At 42.8% G+C, this 22,108-nt stretch overlaps 1 protein-coding gene across 11 annotated transcripts in view; it reads left to right on the forward strand.

The window, feature by feature from the left end:
* Positions 1 to 22,108, forward strand: part of SHANK3 (SH3 and multiple ankyrin repeat domains 3) — a 385,552-nt gene that overhangs the window by 273,303 nt on the left and 90,141 nt on the right. For all 11 annotated transcript variants that reach the window (XM_068937006.1, XM_068937137.1, XM_068937086.1 and 8 more), the window contains exon 14: positions 21,176 to 21,258. In XM_068937006.1, coding sequence (XP_068793107.1) covers positions 21,176 to 21,258 — 83 coding nt within the window. The remainder of the gene's footprint in view (positions 1 to 21,175; positions 21,259 to 22,108) is intronic.

The raw sequence follows: 22,108 nt of genomic DNA on the forward strand, positions 1-22,108 counted from the left end.
CACATCATTCTTGAAGACAGTGGCTGGACCCTTCCCTTAAAGTCTTACCCGTTTGTTCGGAGGGGAAGAGCTCTTACTGTTTCTCCTGTATCGTTTTTGAAAGTCCAGAGATTTCCTTTCTTCACTTGACTGCAGTGAGAGCTCACTCATGTTGTCGTAATATACCCTTTCTTGAGTTGTTACCTTCAAAGAATGTCTCTTATACTGAAAGTAGAGCCTGTATTTTTTGATGTCTTACATTTACCTGTATCAAACACTTTTTTTTTAGTTTTGTTCATTTAATGGCACAGTTCAGGTCACTTTAGCAATCACTCCTTCTCCTCTACTGTGGCAGCATTCTATGTGCCTTCTACAAACTTTAAATACAAGGGTCCTGTACTTCTAAATCATGTTTTTTTGTTATCCACAAACTGGATATGATTTATTGTAGGATTCTATCTATCTAATCTGCCAAATTATCGGGGATGTCTCCTAATATCTGTGTGGTCAGCCCTGGGACTGCTGTCATGCTCTAGGGTGTGAGTGTGCAGAAAGTGTGACACAACTGTAAAGGTGCAAAAATTGGACAGTTCTGAGATAGCTCGCTGATTGTATTACAGGTTAGGATTCATCCTTATGGGACTAACTAGGGAAAACTCCCTACACTGATTAATTATTATGATTAATTAAAGTGGGCTCACTAACAGTTCACAAAACGTAATCTAGTAAGTCCTATTAAAAGGTTGCATGGTATGCAATTAATTCGTACGTAATGATACCAAACCTTTAAACCACAGCAAACGGTTTTCTGTTGTTTCCTTTCTCAATTATATTTAGTATCTTGACAAGAAGTTTGATACGATCTACCTTTCATTAACCATACTAAAAAGTTTTCTTACTTTATCTGCTAAATAAAGCATTCTGTTAACTTATTTAGGATTGGTGTCAGGCTGATCAGTTGGTAGTTCTTGTTTCGTTTCTGGCAGTCCTTCCAGGCTTTGGAATTTTCCAAATTTCCAGAGTTTCTTAAATGCTGACATTTGTTATTGAGATAGCTCCTTAGCTGTTTTCTCTAAGGCTCTTCCGTGTAAAGCGCTCTGGCTTTTGGATTTTAAAATGCTTCATTTCAACAGATGCTGCCTTGCGTTCTCCTTAGCTGTGACAAATTTTCTGTTCTGTCCACATCATTTTAATAGATGGTTACATTGGCCTCCTTTGTTCCAGATTCAGAACCAAAACAGTAACTGGTCATTTCTATCTTTCCTACATTACGGTTTATATTTTACCATCTGCTCCAATGCTAGTCTCATCCTTGAACTAGGTCTAACTTACAGACTATTAAAAGTACCCGCTGAAACAGTGTTTGGTATATAATACACACTGTAAATGCCCTTGAAGGAGGTGGATACTTCAAGAAAAATCAGTATCTTAAACACTTAGCAAGTGCACAAAGTATCTTTTGCCCTGCATAACCTATGCCGATTCAAACACTAGAGTTCTGTGAAATCAGGTCACTTCAGCAGGACTCATTTTAACTTTCCAACCGAAGTAGAGTCTATAGCATCCCTTGCACTCAATTAAGATAAGAGAGAATTCTACTACGGATAGATTTTTGATATTTTAAATTATCTTTTGGCAAACGTTTGCCAAGATTTTTTTGTGCTAGTAGTGTCATGAAGACTTAAATGCAACACGTGCTTTTGGTTTATGGTGTCATTTTGATTCAATTTGTATTCCTGTAATTCAGCTGACTATAATTCTTCCACTGAAGTAACTTGTGACTTATGCTGAGATTACAGAGAAGGGTAATTTGAATTGTTTTGGTACCTCTGTTAGAGAAACACACATTATAAGAAAAAGGACTAGAAATCTGTTGCAAATCATCTAGTCTAAAATACTGTGATCACTGTTTTACTGCTAAAACCTGCTTTCGTATGCGAGTTTAGTCTGATCGTGACATGGTAGGTCATGCTGAACCAGGGATATTCCCCTTGGGTCTGTGGATAATACAACTCTTCACCACCAGCAGGCAAAGACAGACTAGAATCTGCTGCCTGGAAGCTGAGTACCTTCACTTTGGCAATAACACAAACGCTTTTAACAGTGAGGGTAATTTATTGTTAAATAGTGCAAGAATGTGACAGAGTCGCCTCTTTGAGATAATCAGTCAGCATTGAGCAGCCATGAATCTGGGCAGGACTTAGATGGTGCTAACCTATGTTCTCTTTTGTACAGGAGATTGTATTGTCTGATGAAAAGTGTCTCCTTCCTTCGCGCGGGAATCTGTGACAGACTAGCCACCTAGACTGCCAAAATAAGTGCCTACGCTGGTCTCTAGACCTCATGCCTCAGTTGTTGATGTAATACCTGACTGAATAAGGACAGTTGAAAGATTTCGGTCCCTGAGGACAGAGTCGAAGAAGGACTACAAACAGCTGAGCTTGTTGAAAAAGAGGCAAATTCTCATCGCTATTCTTTGAGCAGATCCCAGCAGGGAAGCTCAGATGTCTTGCGTGCCTTCCCTTGGGCTTCCTTAGTTGGCAGTGATAGTTCATTGTTACTTGTCTCAGATACTGCAGCAGCTGAAGATGATGGAAATATGTTTTTCCCTCCTCCAGTTGATAGCAAGAGCAAATTCATCACTGCTGCTAATGTCCAGTGATTGGCATTGTGGTTCCCATGGAGAGCACATTGGATTAAGTGTGAGCAGTGCCAAGGCTTGTGAGGTGCAGAGGCCTGAGGTGACCCAGGCTCGAGCCGTTGCTTCAGTGTATCAGTCCTCTCACACCATGTATATGCATGCTCTTTCAGACTGTAAGCTAGCTGGGGCAGGAGTATCTGAGGTTGTCCAGCACTTGCTACACTGGCTCTATGCTCAGAGCTGATTAGACCTCTGAGATGAGGTCCTGGGGACAACCAGGCACTGGGGCTGGGGACTGGCTCCAAAGGAGCTGTGCCAGGGTGCTATGCAGGAAGCTGATATCATGTGCTGAGCAGATAGATGGTTGGATCCTTCCCCAGTGCATGAGCTCCATCATCATCTCCCATAGCATGAAGAGTACCAAGAACAGGCCACCTGGTCCCCAGTCCCTAGCCTACCTGTAGAGAAACCCCCACTCAGCCCAGCACTACCGCACGCATCACTCACTGCAAAGCCCCCTGATGAGATCCAAGTGAAACATGCCCCAGCTGGGAAGGAGGGAGCAGGCCAGAGCAGAGCTTGGGCTCAGCGCCCAGCTGATGGAGCAGAGCAGAGAAGGAAGCTATTACAAAGGCAGCCTGTGGAGGCTACTGGGTGGGCTAGAGCTGGGCAGAGGAGTGTCTTGACTCCCAGACATGCCTCAGCTCCAGCTGGTTCCAGAGAGTCATGAGGGCCCTGGGCAGGGGTCTCCTGCCAAAGGCCGTGACCTGCTCAGTATATAGGTGCTCTTGGAATTCAAATAGCAGTAATAATGATGGCTTTGTTTTGTGATTTGAATTGAATTGAACTGAATCCAGTTAATACAAGATTTAATATGCTGACATCAGCAGGGATGTGAAAGTAGCTTCTTGGCCCATCTTCTCTAAGAGATGCTGAGGAAGAGAGGATTCATTCCAGAATAATGATTATAGCTGGTTCTGGCGTTCCACATAAAGGTTTCTCTAGTGAAGGCCAAATAGGGCCTCAGGAGGGTAAGGGAAAATTCAATCACCAAATGAGAAACGGAAAGTTTCAGTCAGAGATGTTATTTAATAATAGGTCCTACTGGCATTCTAGAAAAGTTGGTTTCACCCTCATAAGATTAAATATCATGCTTTCTCTAGTGAGTTTCATAGATCTTGTGGCAAAAGAAGGTTGAACCTAAAAGCTTGGAGGCAGCTCAGTTGGGAAATGAGGGTGCTGCCTCTTGGGCGGTTTCCTAATTGTGCATAAAGTTGAACTGCTGAAATGATCCAGGGTGGTAGCCAAAGCTTCGTGTTACTGTGGAAGGCAAAAGAAACAGTGCGTGACAGTCTAACCTGCAGTACTTAGCAATCTAAAGAAAAATGTCATGACTGCATATTAATTAGTTTAGCTCCAAGAATGTGAGTGAGATGCCTATTTGAGATATTTTTCAATACCACCAGGAGCAGCAGCATGCTCAGCCACCAGCCCATCTCTGGGAAGGGCAGCTCTCCAGTGCTTCAGAAAAAGACACAAGAAGAAGTGCAGAATGCAAACTAGGCATAAGGGAGATGGCAGAAAGCAACAGAAGCCCTGATGGATGATATTAATACAACATAAATGTGGTTTGAACAAGAAAAATCAACACTCATAAAACTTCCTTTCCACCCACCTTTCCATCTCCAGTACTGCACTTGCCATGTCATACATTCCCGTCTATAAATAATGAGCTAAATCTGTCAGCAGCAGGCCTGAATGCTAATCATCTCCTAGTATAATTACCAGTTCCAGATTAGTAACTGATGCTACAGGGGCAAAAAGCCTTTGCCAGGTTGCCCTGCAGTCTCTTCTGCCATGTGTGTAAAGGGCATCTTTACATGGCACTTTTAAGACATATGAAAGAAAGTCTTTTGCTTCCTTGCTGAACATGAGTTACCTCCAACTATTGTTTGTGTGGCACTAAGCCTGAATAATAATTTAGTATACTTGCTAGAGCTGATACAGCTACCCCTCTTCCAGCTGAGTGCTGGATCTCAGCCTCTCAGGACAAAGAATGCTCACATCTGCCCGGAAAAGACTGTGTAGAGCTGCCCATATGTTGAATGCATATATTTGCATGTATGAATACTAACAGTCATGTGCACAGTAGGAATAACATACTAACAAATCACAATAGGTTTTATAATTATTTTGCGTGGGTGTAAATTACAACTCAAGCTGCAGAGCCGGGGAAAATCAAGCCATAAATCTGTCCCTTTTCCTTCATTCAGTGATTGTGCAGTGCTAGCTTCAAAACGATCAAGGTTGCTGATATGCTACTGCTGCTCGGGAGTGTTTTGTGAGGGTGATTTTATTTTGATGTTTGTTTTGTTAGGAATGCTAATTAGACTTTCAGGCTGGTGTTTACTTGGATTGCTTATCTTTTTTTAAAAAACAACAACTAATATTCTATTCCTTAAGTTTCTGCTACTTTTATGTTTTCTCCTAGCTTTTCAGGAATAGTCGTTAGGGTTGCTATACATTTGCTGCCTCATGGAAGATACGTATGCACTTGTCCACATGGTGCAAGTTACTAGTTATCAAAGTATTTCCATTCCTGTTACTGTCTTGGGTGTTTTCTTGTTATTTTTATGAAGGGCTGCCTTTATAAATACTTTTTCACTTCCTCATTGTTTAAACTGATGTGGATAAATTAATCCTTTGTGTAACTGTATTATGAAGTCAAAAGCATTGTAATGTTGTCTATAATAAATCTGGTCGTTTTTTCTGGTTCATCATCCTCTGGTGTTAGGAGAAGCCTCTGGCATGTTACTTCTGTGCCCATGATAGCTGGTTTTGCCATTATTTCTTTGTGGGCTGTGGAGTTGTACAGACTTATTACGAGTTTGAATAAGAACAAAGTGAAATTTGGAATCACCAATATAGAGGTGATGGTTTGGTGTTTACAGAGCTTCTGGCGGACTGTTTAATGTTGTGTCTGCTGCCTGTGTAGGTGGCATGCTTTCCTTTATTTCAGACAGTCAAAGAAATGCAAAGTTTCAGATCCATATGTTTTGCCTACTCAAGTAGCAAATATGGCTGAAAGCTATAGTCCATATTTCTTCTTTCAGCAGATTGTTACTTTCTGCCCCCCAAACAATTCTTATCATGGTATTACCTGCTTATGTCATGGTCATACTGTTCTTCTCGTCTTTTGAAGACTGCTTGCAAGTTTCATGTTGTGACAGCCAGTTTCCTTAGCAGCCAGGAAAGTTGGGCTAAGCACATTGCATGTGTGTAGCATTGATTTCCAATTCAAAACATCAGCTGTGAACTGGGCTCTCTTAAAAATTAGTGTGAACTCTCCTGGAGTAAAAATCAGCTGAGGCTTTTTGGCTGAGGGGCCCTGGATCTCATTTGTGGTGCATGCAGGTCTGGTGCTCCAAGAAACTTGCCCTTGGCAACTAGTCCTTCAGTGGGGAGATTATCCTTAGTTGCTTTTTCAAATGGGCTGTTTTAGCTATTGTCATGTTACTGTTCAGAGGTGGGTCTAGGGTGGTTTTTCATGGTAGTGTGTGTCATTTCTAGGTGCTTTTTCATGGATGAAAGTATGCTTGGGGCTCTGGACAGCCAGCACATATTGTTATCAGTACAAAATTAAATGAAAGAAATACATTTCTGGAACAGCTTCCTGTAAGAGAAATTTGTTTTGAGTCTGAAGTCCTTTTTACATATATGTGACAGTAGCAAGGGAGGAGGAGGAAGGAGAGGGAAGGTGATCTATTGTTTGCTAAAATTCAGTAATAAACTGAAAAGTGGCTCATGCCAGACAGAGACAATCTCTTGATGATTCACGTCTAAATTGCTCTGTTTGCAAGTTTGAAAAGATACTTTCTACATCTACTCAGACTTCGAGCAAAGGAGCACTCTTTGTGTTGAATATTACTATCATTAGGATTATGCAAATAGAATTTAACTAACACTTCTTTTACCTGTTTTAGCTTTGCAGGGCTGAGGGAATAAAAAGGTAGTGAAATACATATCTCTGTTACTAAGGTCAGTAGAAATAACTGACAAACACAGGAGGCAGCTTAATAAAGTAGTTGTTTTTCACATGATTTCTAGGCAAAAGCCCACTATAAGCACTGGATGTGAAATTATCAGCATGTAAAGTATTAAAGAAGAGTTATTTTTTGTGGGTGTTGATGTTCTAAACAGAAATGACAAAATATAATTGAGGGACCCAGAGTGTGTAAACTTAAGATTATTCCTAATTGCCCTAGAAAAAATTAATAATAATTATTACAAATAATTGGTAAGGAAATCTGTCAAACCTATGGAAAACAACTGCTGTCTTAGAAGGAGAATCATGCAAATTATGGGATAGCATGAAGAAGACATGGAAATGTGAGTCCAGGAAGAAAACAGTATGATGATGGAGGCTGCTGTGTGATGATCACACAGGAGGGTTTTCCTTGTGGCTTTTTCCTGTCACTCAACACTGCAGAACAATTTTGAGAAGTGAACCCATCCAATACTGTGAGCTAAGTTCTTTTCATCTTGTGAGTAAATCTGAGAAATGATCGTTGCATGATGTCACCCCTTAAAATGAGCCAGGGAGCCAAGGTAGGACTGTATGCAGCGTCAGCGGTCTCTGAGAGCAAAGCGGAGTGGCAGGTGAAGATTTAATCAGAGCTCTATGTGCAGCCCTACTATGGAAGCAAAGTTAGGCTGTTTACCGTAGAGGGATCATCATGGCTCAGAGACATTGCAGCTCCTCCGTGGTTTGATTCCTGGGAAAGCAGTTGTGGTATCTAGACAACTGAAAGCATAAAACCAAAAAACAAGTCATGTTTTTTTCCTCATTCTATAGGTGATAAGTTGTTCGTTAAAGAGACAGGTATTGTCAGTTAAGCCCATAATGGATGTTTTGATCACTAGTGACTACACTGCTTATGCTGAGTTTGAAACAGCTGAAGCTCAATGTACACCCAGTCTGGACCTGCCTAGATGCTAAGGGCATTTCTTGCTGCAGATATTTTACAAGGGATCGGGACGTGCATGTGTGCAGTCAGGGGAAATGCCTTGCCTCAGAGCTAGCAGCTGATGATAACAGTGGGAGCGCTGTCCAGGTGCATGATCTGGTGACTGGAGCTGAGCTGTGGGGTTTTTCTATCTAACACATACAAGGCTGCTTCAAAGTGGGCACATCAATTAATGGTATCACCAAGAAATTTAAAGGTCTCTTCTGACTCATCTTGTGAACCAGCTGATGACGCGAATCTGCTTGCACTAGAAGTCATCCCTGCAGATTGCCAGAACAGCAAGGGAGCAGCTGCAGCATAAGATGCTTGCATACGTGGCATCTGTATTCTTAGAGAAATCAAACAATTGTTCTTGGCCTGTCAGAGAATTAGGACTAAACTGGTCAAATATCGAATTGCAGGAGTACACCTCGTACAATAAAATCCTTTGTCTGTAAAGCAGCTTGGAAAAACTGAAACGATGCTACAAGACGAGAAGGTTGAGAAGGTTTACTCAGTCCTTCTTTTTCACAATACCTCACTGAGATCCACCTCTACTGATGGAGACTGTTGAAAATCAATTCCAACATATGGTGCTCAAGCAAGCTAATGCATTGGTTGATGAGTTTTTGGTGTGCGCTCGTGGACCTAATTACAAAGGCCTCTGAGGTTGTGTGCTTATGCACAGCAAGAAAGGAAAGCTCAAATACCACTGCATGCCAGCAAGTGTATGAAACACAGCCCTCTGCAGGCTGCAAAGTACTGAACCACTCAGCAAATTGGATGCCAATGCATTGTTCCAGCAAAAATGTTTTCTCACTGCATTCATTACTCCGTTTAGGGATTACAGGCTCCTGTTTCTACTATTTTGAATGTCCTATGAGTCTGAGATCTTTCAAAAGATGATAGGACAGTTGTTCTTAGTGATTTGTGGGCCCTACCTTTGAGCTTTGTGAAGATCATTGCAGAAAGTATTGTGACTATAACTGAGGAGCTGGATTTATCTTTCAGGCAAACAGGTGTGGTTTGGAAGAAACAATTGCCATGTCTTGGGCCGCATAACCATCAGTACCATTAGATAACTCAAAAAGCAAGGCTGGAGACTATCCACAGAGTACAACAGCTTCTAGTACAGAGCCGCAGCACTGCCTGGGCATGATCAGCTCATTAGACAAGTCTGTGTCAAGAAAGCCTGGTATCTGGTGACCTTGAATGAGTTGCTACATTCCAGTACTGTGTATTTCATCAAAGCGAGTGTGGGGACCAGTGAAAGCATTTGACAAGATGTTGCTAGTCATGGGCTACAGTTCCAACATGGCCATTTTCTGTCTCAAGAGACCAACCATTATGTCTGCTGATGCATCTTCTTACAGATTGTGAGTTCTGTGTCAGAAACAGATCAGTAGTGAGGAAAGAATGATAGTACATCGAATCACAGAATTACAGAATCACAGAATGGTTGAGGTTGGCAGGGACCTCTGGAGATCATCTAGTCCAACCCCCCTCCTCAAGCAGGGTCCTCTAGAGCACATTGCACAGGATCACGTCCAGACAGCTTTTGAACATCTCCAAGGATGGACACTCCACAACCTCTCCGGGCAGCCTGTGCCAGTGCTCTGTCACCCTCCCAGGAAAGAAGTTTTTCCTCATGTTCAGACAGAGCTTCCTGTGCTTCGGTTTGTGCCCGTTGCCTCTTGTCCTATCGCTGGGCACCACGGGGAAGAGTCTGGCCCCATCCTCTCGACATCCTCCCTTCAGATACTTGTACACGTTGGTCAGATCCCCTCTCAGCCTTCTCTTCTCCAGGCTGCTCTGGAGTCCCAGCTCTGTCAGTCCCAGTTCTCTCGGTCTTTCCTCATGTGAAAGATGCTCCAGTCCCTTCATCATCTCAGTAGCCCTCCACTGGACTCGCTCCAGGAGCTCCATGTCTCTCCTGCACTAGGGAGGGAGCCCAGAACTGGACCCAGCACTCCACGTGAGGCCTCCCCAGGGCTGAGGAGAGGGGCAGGGTCACCTCCCTCGACCTGCTGGCAGTGCTCTTCCTAATGCAGCCCAGGATGCCATTGGCCTTCTTGGCCACAAGGGCACGTCGCTGGCTCGTGGTCGACTTGTTGTCCGCCAGGACTCCCAGGCCCCTCTCCGCAGAGCTGCTCTCCAGCAGGCCAGCCCCCAGCCTGTCCTGGGGCCTGGGGTTATTGCTTCCTAGGGGCAGGACCCTGCACTCGCCTGTGCTTAACTTCACGAGGTTCCCCTCTGCCCATCTCTCCAGCCTGTCCGGGTTCCCTCTGAATGGTGGCACAGCCTTCTGATACTCCTCCCAGTTTAGTATCATCAGCAAACATGCCTGATTTGCAGGGAGAAGAGGTGCATATAAGTAAAAGAGGAAGCTCTCTTGCCCTCACATATGATTGCTTTCAAGATTTCATCACAAATCTTACTGCGTCTCATGAAGATGACCACAAATCTTGAGAACACAGCCTATGTTAAAACATCTTGATTTGTCCATTCTCTCTACCTGCAAAGAGCAGAAATTCATATGATCTTACTTTTGGTAGGAGCTACATCATAGCAGATGCACTATCAAGAAGCTGACGTTCTTGCAAACCACAGGTGGAATTGGTCAGCGTGACCACTAATGGATGGTGACACCTGCCAGAGTCGCTCTACCAGGAAGACAGGACTTGCAGATATTGGATGAAGCTGATATTGAATGAGTCCTGAGATTTTTAAGAGAAATACTAAGACTGGTATGATTGGAATATCAATGGAAATATCTGTATAAGAAAGCACCAAGGGAAGCAGTAGATCAAGTAAAGGAATTTAACCCAAAACAGAATCAGAAGCAATAAAACTGGTAAACAGAGAGGGCTATGTTGCTGACCTGCACTGACCGCAGTACTGATGCTATGTTAGATAGAAGGGCTGTGCTCTGATAATGCCACAGCACAGATGACTCATCAGCAGATGATCTGCACTCTGATAGCAGGAAGATGGCGACAAGGTTACCGCACCTCCAAAGTGAAGAAAGAAAAAATAGTTGGTGGCAATCTTGCTAAGATGTACAGAGGATGAAGTAAGAAAGATTCAGGGCAAGGATCATGTCATCATAATCATTGACCTAAAGGGTCTAAAATATCTGTCCAGAATACAGGGCTCTTTTGCCAAACAAGAGGAAACCAGGAGACAGTGAGAACTTAACAGCCAGCGTCTCTTGTACTCTATGTCACGCAAGTGATCTTAAGTTACTTGGTAACTCGCATTTTGTCACTGTGATCTTAAGTTACTTGGTAACTCGCATTTTGTCACTTCTGAGTATGTGGTTATGAGAATGTGAGTTGATGCGGTCAACTTACTAAGAAAAGTCAAATAAAGTTAGATCTTTTGTCTTATTTGGAAGATTTTTTCCAGTGTTCCAGGTAAGGTCTGCATGAACATAGCTATCAATGGGAATCACTTAGAACACCAAGTAGGCTAGTACATTCTGGGTCACTGATACATGTTCCTGAATGGGTCATGGAAAGACAGTCTTGAGTGTTGTATGTGTTGTGGAGTCTCCTTCTGCTCTGTTGTATAGAAATTCAATTCCATTGTCACAGCTACTAGAGAGTGCAGTGAGTGTGACTCCAGCTGTGTGAAGACTTCAAATACATCCTCACTATACAAACCCGCTGCTCTTGCAGTTTCTACCAACAAGCTTTCAGAAGTGGCTTAGGTGTGACAGTTTGGAACTCCATAGAGCCAAATTTTGTGAGGCAAAACTTTCCCTTAAAATACCATGCTGACTTTTCTCCAAGTGAAATATTTATCCATCTATTTGCTAGTTCTGAGCTTTATTACAGTTAATAGAAACTTTCCCAGTAAGTATCAGGCCCATAGGCCTGTAGCTCCTTGACTGTCTCCTGGAATCCTTTATAAAAACTGGTGTTGCACTTCCACAATCCAAGCCTCAGGTGCTAAGGGCTTCTGACATCAGTAGCACGGCCATTTCACCTACAAGATACATTGAGAACTTAACTGTATACCATCTGGTCCCGGTGGTTTGTGCCTGTCCTTTTTTGCTCCATAATCTCTTCTAAAGACACTTAAGTTTCAGATGTAATTTTGTATGTGCTTCTATAAAGAAGGGATCTGAAGTAGAAACATCTCCACAATATGAAAGCAAAAAAGGTATTTAGTTTCTCTATTATGGCCTTTCCTTCTCTGAGCGCTACTTCAATATTGTGATCATGTGACCCTCAAGAGTCTCCTCTCCATATGTGCTTGAAAACCGATTTGTTATTACTTTTGATGGCTTTTGCAAGTGTTCCACAGATTCATTTTTGGCCTTTCTTATTGTGTTTTTACATTTAACCTGTTAGAGATTATGATTCTTTCTCTGTTCCTCATTTATACATGGTTTCAGCTTTGTGAAAGTTATCTTCTTGGTTTTAATAACCTCCATTTCCCTGCTGTTTAGCCATGCCAGTGTCTTTCTGTTCTTTCTCAGTATGTGGCGTGTATTTGCACTGTCTCTCTAGCACAATGTCCTTAAATGGTCTCCATCTGTTTCATTTGGTGAGGATGGAATAAATCCACATTGCAGAATTCAGATTTTCTAGGTCTTGTTTTTATTATTAATAGAAATATACATTGTTCTTTGCTGAGCACATATCGGACAAGAAACAGACATAATGTTCTTTAATCTCCTTTCATTCAAGCAAAGGGAGATTTTAGCAGGTATCATCTATTCTTTCCCAGTACATGTGACAACTGAAGGCAACGGTGGAACTAACTCCTGTAATGTTCCTCTGTTTTTGACCATTTTTCCTCTTAAATATATACAGTATAAATTTCGTGAGCTAGTGATATATCTTAAGATTTGAAATGGCATTGTATTTTACTTTATCTGTCATACAATCAAATGGCTCTGACATCAGCTTTGAACAATGCGGTTTCTGTTGAGCAAAATTCCCACAGGTGACATTCTGTAATTTAACAGTGTTAAGCATGGATCAGAGTCTGCCTTTGCCTCCTTTTTTGGTAGACACCGTTTTCTATTGCTTGCTGAAGAAATGATAATGGGAGCATGTGGATGATATATCTGAACTCATTCCTCTCTGCAGATTGAAATGACGTTCACTAATCTGTGGTCTGCTGTCACTCTTTAGTGTGTAAGGTATAGCGTCAAGTGAATAGCATACCTAGTGAGAGTGAATTTGATAGCAAAACCTGTTGAACTACAATGCCTTTTCTGGCAAGTGAGGACAAAAAAATCCAGGACAAATATTTCCTTGTATGCCAGCCTATACAAGGCTGATTATCCTGGGGACTTATCTTTCCTGATTTCTATGATGGAGTCTTTTGCTTGACTTTACTACATTTTGGCATATACAGCAAAATCTGAATAGCTTTCTCAGTATTGCTGTTAGTTTGAAGACAAAGCAAAACGTATCTTAGACTTTCTTACACTTCTCATTCCCTTCATGAGCTGTCTTATTTTTTAATGTTTTACTTAACTCCTTAGAAGTTATCAGCTTGGTATGTTTAAATAAAATAAATCCTGTACTGAGGATATCCTGTGAAAACTGTCAATATTAGGAACTAAGATACTAGTTTTTGATACCTTGCACTGATCATCTTCATCACTTTCTGCAGTATCTCCAGAATTTTCTGGCAGTCACAACCCATATTTCCTCTAAGACTGAACGGTGTTGGTTTTGAGTTTTTAACTGATGTCTGAAATGCATTCGACCAGTGCTGAAGGGAATGTGATTTCAAACATTATATCCTTCCTAGGATTTTGTTGTACTTTTTGATCTTTCTTTTGTGAGTGGAAGGTGGTTTCTTCAGGAAGAAGAGTTGGTTTTGATGTGTCAGTTTGCTTTTGACCTGATTTATAATCAGTGTCTTGATTACCTGCCTCCTGCCTGAATGAAACAGAAAATGTTACTGATGATATCCAGTGCTTCAGGATTGGTTACAAACAAAACAAGAGCTCCTTTCTGACTCACTTTCCATTTCCTGGTATCCTTTGCTTTCATTACAGAAGCACCACTGTCACCTGCATTTCCAGAGATCTCCTCCTCTGCAAGGGTTTTTTAACTGGTTCGTTTTTTCATTTAGGACAATTGTTTCCCCAGTTTCACTTCTGATGTTATGGTTTTCCCTGAGTGATTGCTGAGATCCCCTTGCTACTCGTCTTTGGAGGATGAGAGGCTGCTCTGGGGAAGTGTTAGTACCCTTTAGATCTGTTCCTTTTGTTCTTCTCTGGGCTTCTGCTGTTGGTTGGCGTTAGAGAGACAAGACATTTTGTCTGACCCACTGTCATATTTGGATAATGTCAACGAATGTAGCTGTGCTACGCTCTGGCTAGCATCTGTGGTGCGGATGAGGAGGACTGTGTGATACAAGCCTCTGCACAGCACTCAGCTCTGAGCAGATCTCCACAGGTGCCGTTGCTGCATGAGATGGTGTGCTTGGCGAACAGTTTGATAATGACTTGAGCCCAAGCCTCCAGGACATGCACCCGTTCCCTGCAGATTCCTGCAAGAAGCTGAAGTGTTTGGTGTATAAATCTGAGTGTGATCTCTCTCCCTAAAGCTGATCTGCACTAATAAATGAAACGGGGCTAGGGAGTAGGCCCTGGCGCCATCTCACAGTCCTCCATGCTGCTTAATTATTAGCTTGCTCCACGGGATAAATTTAATCCAGGCCAACTTGCACGCTCTTAGGCAAGCCCAGCAATGTTCAAGGCCAGCCCTAGCTGACACCGTTTCCAAAAAGCAGTGCAGATAGAACTGCCTTGTATTTTGTTTTCATTTTTTCAGGGGGAGAGGAAAAAAAGTGTTTCCATAAAGACCTGGACTGTGCCACTTGCTGTTGGGGCCAGAGCAGAGTCTGTGGCCCATGTATTTGCTGTTATTATAAATTATCCTTCTGTTGTATGAGACATTTTCTGCAAAATATACCTAAACAGAATTAAACTCTGCTCACACTATCTGGCTGTGAATCTAGAGCCCTACCATATGTGAGTGTGCCTTTTGTTAGAAGAGGCCTAAAATAGTTAATTTAGTTCATATCTCTACCAACATCAGGTTCAGCTAAACTTAGAGTATTCTTGAGAGAGATTTAATTAAAAATTCCCCATAACGGACCTCCATCACCACGCCCACTCCAGTCCTTCAGTGTCATTACCTCAGAGAAGTTGTGTGCCACCTCTTAAACATTTCTTCTCGGGAGCAGTCAAACCAACTCCTCAAGTCTCTGCTCAGAACCATGTTTGCTGGGCCTTTTATCTTCCAAGTTCTCTTTCTCTGGACTCTCTCCTGTTGACCCACATCTTTCTTGAAGTGTGATACTAAGAACTGGACAACTAGAGCAGAATTCATTTTATCTGACTTTAGGAATGTGATTCATACCACTTCATTGTAGGTGTCTCCTGCGTAGGTGTCTGAGCTAATCACCCTGGCCTACCCTTAGAGTCAATGCAGATGTGTGCAGTCAGTGAAGCCAGGGGTGCCATTCATTTGACAAAACGTAGGCGTTCGTTTCAGCATGGGATGAATCACAGCTCCATTGACTTCACTGCATAGCTCTCCATTGAGTCTAAAAGGAGCCCAGAGCCTCTTGCTCAGTGTGGGTGCTTGTTTTGTATACACCTACATTTAACTAGATGACTTCCGGGGCTACCGCAGCATGGAGCAGGACAGAAGGATCATTTCAAGTTGTGGTCAGCATTCTTGTTTATGTGTGCCAAATCAGTTTGTCTGTCCCTTTTTCGCAGGAGTCTGACACTGCTACTGATGCTTATGAATCCACAGTGTTATTGATAACCTTTTCTGCAAACTATCTATTGAGCCTGTCATTCTCCATCTTCTGTTCTTGCTTTTCATAGTTCCTAGCAGTAGTGCCTTGCATGTTTCCTTTTCCTCCAGCATTTTTCTGACCATTTCTCCAGTGACAGTACGACCTGAATCCAAGTCTACTCTTTCAACATGCTGCTGTCCTCTCTGTTGGTATCTTCTGCAAATTTACGTTTACTCCCTATTGCAACCTAGTCACTGGTGAAACATTCACCTTGTTCCAAAACAGACCCCTAAGAAATGCCACTTTGATACATCCTTCCAGTCTGACACTGAAAAGTATGTCAAACTTGCTATTTACTCACCCTACAATATTTAATGTTACCCTTGCTTTTTTTAAGAACATCGCGTGAGACTATTCAAAATGCTTAACTGACGTCAGGATATGTGTCACAAAACTGTCTTTCCTGTATCTATCACATTGAAACAGTAATTAGGTTGATTTAGCACAGCTAGTTCTTTCTAACCCATGCTGCCTAGTATTTATCACTTTCTTTTCTTCTAGATGTTTTAATAAACTGTTGTTTTGTTAGTTCCAGGATTTTCACAGGAATTAGAGATCAGGTACCTCATTTGATAATCCTTTGGATCTTTCTCCCCTCCTTTTTTAAAGATGAGCATTATATTTTCCTTTTTTTTTTTTTTACAAATCTTCTGGAGCGTCACACATCCGATGGAAGTTCTCAAACACAAACCATCATGTCTCCCAGATTTTTTAATCTGGTTACCTAATTACTTTCAGTGAATTTCATCATGTCAAGACAATCTGAAAACCTCGTTTTTTACTCTAGAATCAGAGCTAATCATTGCTGTTACGGTGTTACCAGGATGATTATAGTTAACGGTAGCTATTTAGTACAGACATTAACCATGTTTTTTTAATTGTTAATTTGATAGATTTATTAGGTCTGTCCTTCTGAACAATCAAAAAGTTATTAAAATAATAATTTGCCCTGGTGAAGCGTAATTTGCGTTTGCTATCTTTAATTTAGTTCCAACAAAAGACAAACAAACAGAAGGAGGAGGAGATCTGACACGCACAGCCCTGGTATATTAGAAACAAGATGAACCAGTAGGCCTTGTACCGTCTTGAGGAGTAGGTTTGAAAAGCCATTCTCTACCTTTGTATTACCTGTATTATTATGTCAACTAATCTATATATTCATTTACCAGATATATATATATATGGAGCCATAATCTGATAATGAACTTAAGGTACTGTTTTCCATTGGTCATCATAACTTCATTAACATATCGCAATAATATTATTTTGCTTAATCTTACTCTGATATTTTAAAATAGTAAAATAACTAACTCCTCACTAGCTCTTGAAAGATCCCGTTTTTATTTAGACAAAAATAAAGAAATGAGTTACTTATTTTTTCAGTATGACACTATCATAGATCTTTGATTACAGTCCTTTATCTCTTTCCCCAGACTGTTTTTACTGTTTCTTTTACAGCCCTCAGAGTTCCAGCAGTGTCAACCAGCAGCATCTCAGATGTCACCCTACCTCCCCATACTTCTACCTCACAAAAATTTGGGAACTTTTTATTTCACCTTTTATATACATCTACTGATAGAACTAATTAAATTAGTGTGGTTACTGTATGTTAGATCCTGTGTCTATTCTACATCGCCTTGTGGAGGTCAGTCCCAGAAAGCAAGCCCCAGAGAGTCCAGTTTGTAAAGAGCAATACAGAAACCAGCAGTCTTATTCAAGAGTTAGGTACTCTAAGGAGACAGTCAAGGCTTGAGACTTCTTTTTCAAAGTGCTGGGCTTCTGTTTCTGGACTAGAGGAGATGTTTCCCCTTGCTCAGAAGTCGTTGCTGCAAACTTGTTTCCGAGTAACATCCGAGCCAGACAGCACTCATCCAGGAGATGCTGCCTTTATGCCGTACCAAGAAAGTGCTGCTGTAGGTTGTGGCAGTTCCTGGCTAAGAGCAGGTCCATGAGCCTGCACGCGTGCCAGCCCTGGGATAGTGCATTAACCTCTGGGCCCTTGGGGTTACTCTAAAGTGGGCCTGTTTCATCCGTGCGTCCTCTCTTGCGAAGCTGTTCCTTACTCTACTTAAAAGGTTAAATATTGGTTGTGCATCTGTTAGCAGGGCACAGCTTGGTTCTGTAGCCTGGCACTCACCTGGAAGACAAAAGTTGCCTTTTCCAAACAGTGCTCAAGTGTTTTTATAAAATGTGGTACATCTTCAGTTGAAGGATTGAGCTCTGGGTTGGATGAGAGCCCAGTGATTAGCACACTTTCACCGGAATTGGACCTCCACTCAGGAAGATCAGTATCTGAACCTCTGCAATGAGTGCTCTCATCACTGGGATATTCAGTATACAGAAGTCATGTTTCCTCTGTCATGCGTATAGGGCTAATTACGTTAATAACATTCCTACCAGAGTCCTTCAGGTGATACAGAGGAGGAACGCTTTTAGTATTTGTACATGAGAGAGAGACTGATTTGCTCACTGGTGTCAAGTCAGGAATTTTACATATCAACAAAAATGAAGATGTCCAATGAATTTTACTTTGGCCAGTTTTGAACCTGACAATTTTTAGGTGCCTAAAGATTTAGATGGCAATGTGAAAAGGGATTTCAGGTTCCAGAGGAACGTAAACTGGAAGTGGTCTTACAAACTCCTGCTTGCAAATCTAACTTCATATATCTCAGAAAGGAAGGGAGGGAGCTAAAACAAATATATATCCAGTTCTAAAAATCCCACATGTGGCTCCATGTATATACTTTTGGAGCCTCCAGAGGCAGAAACAAGTTCGTTGGGGAATTTTCCTATTGTTTCTGACTAGTTTCGAATTTTGAATTAAAGTACTTCTTGCCGATTTATTTTGTAGGTGGAATAATTCAGAGGTGGTGGAAAGAATCAAGTATTCTTTTTGCAGAATAACTTTTGGTAAGAGCAGCAGTAGGTTGTACTTATTTAAAGGTCTACATTATTGCAGGAAATCTTGGCAGATGAGGATTGGTGGGTGAAATTATATATAGAGAGAGAATGAGAATATAAGCAGTTCTGTCAAGAGTTTCTTCAGTTTGTCCTCTGGATGAAGCAACACCATAGGTCCTGTGGGAAGAATTACCTAACTTTCTCATTGACCAACTAATCACAGCAGGACTAACTGGGCACTTCAGCCCACCGTCAGGTAAAATCAGAATCATAATTTTTTTGGAGTAACATTTTGTTTCCCCTTCTCTCTGTTTCTCTTGCACATATACATACACACACACACACACACACACGTATGTATGCTTGTGCGGGTGGTAGAATTTGCTCTTGGAATAAGATTAAGATCTGACATGGATCATCTACAAGCGATTGGAAAAGGGATATTCCTGTGGATTTGATGTATTCATTGCGTCTTGAAATGCCTTGCTTGGGTCTAGCCCTCTTCCTAAATAGTTAAGTCATGGCTCAAATAAAAGCTTGATACAGGAATCACAGTGTGAGGTTCCCTGGCTTTGTTATGTGGAAAGGAGGATTATGTTATCATAATGGCCTCTTCTGGGTGTAATAGTTATGAATCTGTTTCCAGGAGGGCATTTTACGCTTGTAAGAGAGGGTTTCATTGTAGAAGGGAGAGTTTTATGCATATCGAGGAACATATGCATAACCAGCTCTGCTTTGGAAAGATATACAGTGTGTTGAAATATCACACAAATGGATGACTCCAAATGGATGACAGCCGCCACCTCCTTTAAAGCAGTTCAGGTAGTTTTGTTCAAAGTTTTCCATGTCTAGGTATTTTATTGTACAAAGTCATTGGTTTTATAGATACCCTAGTTTTTCTGTAGATAGTGCATAAGGATCTCCAGAATTACAGTGCAAAGTCAAAGTGAAATATTAGGGAAGTCAAGGAATTTAGAGTTGTGTTTTCTAATTTCAGTGGAAGACATTTGTCTTCTCTTAGAACACTTTGATAACTGCATGTATTGTCTGTTGTGATTACCTTCTATGGTTTGGAAAACAAAGGAATCTATGGTGATAGGAGAGGTAGATAGTATTGTGTGATGTTAATGGCAGAATCATAGAACTAATTGCCTAAAAAGGGTTTTGGTGCCTCTAAACACAAGTCACTGACAGTTAAAGCCACAGACAGTGCAAGTTACAAAGAGTTGCATCCTGTTCAGATGCTAATCTGTGGCAGCCCATGGCTTTTAGAAAGAAGGCAAAAATGTGGCTTGCCAGCTCAGTCCGTGCAGCAGTAAAGAGTAGCACTTTGAGTCCATCGTCTTTCATCCAGAAACGCGTGCCTCTCTTACCCTGGCCCTGGTGCGGACAGCCCAGCAAGGGCCTGGTGCCTGAGTGCAGGTGGGGTGGCGCGGGCGAGCAGCGGCGAGCCCCTGCAGGAGCACCCTCCCTGCAGCCGGGGCAGGGGAGGCAGGCTCAGGGCGCAGCGCGTGACGCTGCTGGGGCGGGTGCCTGCATGCAGCTGCAGCGCAGCGCGTGTTGGGGCACCTCTCACTGCAGTGTGTCGACTCAGCCTGTTCCGTCTCCCGCCTGCCTACAGCGGTCTCCTCCCCTCTTGCACGCGCGTGTGTGTGCCCGTGCACGTATGCCGCTCGTACCCGTTCCTTGACAGCGTGTTTCTGTGCGGTGCAGCGGGGCTTTGGCTCTTTGTTCCTCGGCTGCGCCCTGGCAGACCACCGCGACTGGTTGCACACCTGTGCGTGTAGATTTGGGGGCTGGCACGCATCCTCTCTCCCTCTCTGCCTTTCTCATTTTGGCTTGGTGTGTAAAACTCCTTCCCTGTGCTGCTGAAAAGGACTGAGGTCTCTGATTAATTCCACTCTGATGTCAGACATGCGGCTCTGCTGGGAGGGATTTACAGGGCTGCATTTAAGCTCTCGTTTGCTGAGAGAATCCCTTTCTCTATCTCTTCCCTCCCTCCCTTCCCCCTCCCCATGCCCCCCTCCCTACCTCTCTTGAAATGTGTAGACATTTTTTTGTTGAAAGGGTCGCTAACGCTTGGGGTCTGTTCAGAGCTTTGCATTCCTTTCTCTCTCTTTACCACTGGATTTTTTTTTCATTCTTCTCATCTAGCTGCCGTTGAGGGCAGAGAGAGCAGCTTTGTTAAAATAGGACAATGAAATGCGTCCCCCCTCTTCTAATGACAGACCGTTACTTAGCAACGAGGGGGGGATTTTAACAGAAGATCAGAGCATCAGGATGAGGATATAAACTCTGCTATTCTCTCTCCCAGGAAACTTACCAAAGAGGCACCTTTCCTTTTGTCAGGCTTCTAATTTTTTCATACGAGAGGCAACTGCAAAGTCTCAGAGAGCGTCTTCCCTGATGGATGGCTGGCTGCCTCCCCCTGCACCTCCTCTGCTCAGGCGCTTCACTCTTCAGTTATATGCTAAGGGCATCATTTAAAGGGAAGCCCAAAGTGGGATCAGTAAGCTCCCTGCATGCGTATGCAGGTGACTGAGAAGGGGATCGGTGGGCAGACGGGTGATCCAGGCAGCCAGGGTTTACCCTCACCTACATATGGAGGGAAAGTAGCTTTCGTCTTTTTGTTCTGACTTTGGGCAAGGGAGGGAGGGAAGCAGATTGTGCCCAACTCCTTGCTGAGATGAAATGGTCGATGAGAAGAGGTCTCCTTGTCACAGTCACAAAGGCCACCTCCGCCTGGCAGCATGGTGCTGAAATCTAACCCTAGCATCATTCTCTTGTGCTCTTTCCTGCCCAGTGACTACATCATTGAGGAGAAGACGGCTGTGCTGCAGAAGAGGGAGCATGAGGGATTCGGGTTTGTGTTGCGAGGGGCCAAAGGTAAGGGCTGCTTATTTCACTTGGTCCTGGGGCTGGGAGGGGAAGCTCCTTCTCTTCACTTTTTATTAGTGCTCAGGACCCTGTTTCCTCTGGCTGCACATAGCAGCCTAAGAGCCCCTGTACATCAGGGTCTCTTAAGGGACTCCCTTTTCTCCTTGTCTCTCAGCTAGGCAGTGTGAGTACAGTTTAATTGTGGTTATGTGTGTTGTACAGAAAATGCCGTTCGTTGTAAGTGTGCATCTGTTGCACGTTCTGGGGTATTTTTCTGGTACAGATGCTGGAATTCTTAGCCTTGCATTTGTAAGAGTTTCCACTTCTGTCTATTTACTGGCCACATAAAGTGCATCTGCTCTGTGCTAGGTACAAATGCAAGCCCCTCTATGGCTCTATTTTTTTCATATACTTCAGTTTTTCCGTATACTTTTTATCTGTATAGGGTTGGGGATCCTTCTTCCGCCAGCTCTAGCAGTGTTGAGGTTTAGCCCCAACATGAGGGCAAGCTAGTAGACACCTATTCTGCAGCTGTCATGGTACCTTTGACCCTGTTCTGCGAGAACACCTCTGCTTGTGCCTGGGGTGAACTTTACCTGCACGCCCTGGAATACCTGTGCTCGTGCAGCCAGTACCTTAGACCGTTTTGTTATTGTAGCTCCTGTTACCGAGAACTGATGTTTTTGCTGCCAAAAAGAGAGTCCCTCGGGGACTAATAATGAATGTGTTCATATTCACATAGGAAATGAGCTTCCGCCCCTGTGCTTGGGAGTATCTGGAGGCAGATCCACCTCAGGCTAGAGGGTCATCTCTCCAGCAATTCCAGACTGAAGGCGAGGGAGAGGCTGTAGGCTTCTCA

This window comes from Struthio camelus, chromosome 1, assembly GCF_040807025.1.
Source record: "Struthio camelus isolate bStrCam1 chromosome 1, bStrCam1.hap1, whole genome shotgun sequence".
NCBI lineage: Eukaryota > Metazoa > Chordata > Aves > Struthioniformes > Struthionidae > Struthio > Struthio camelus.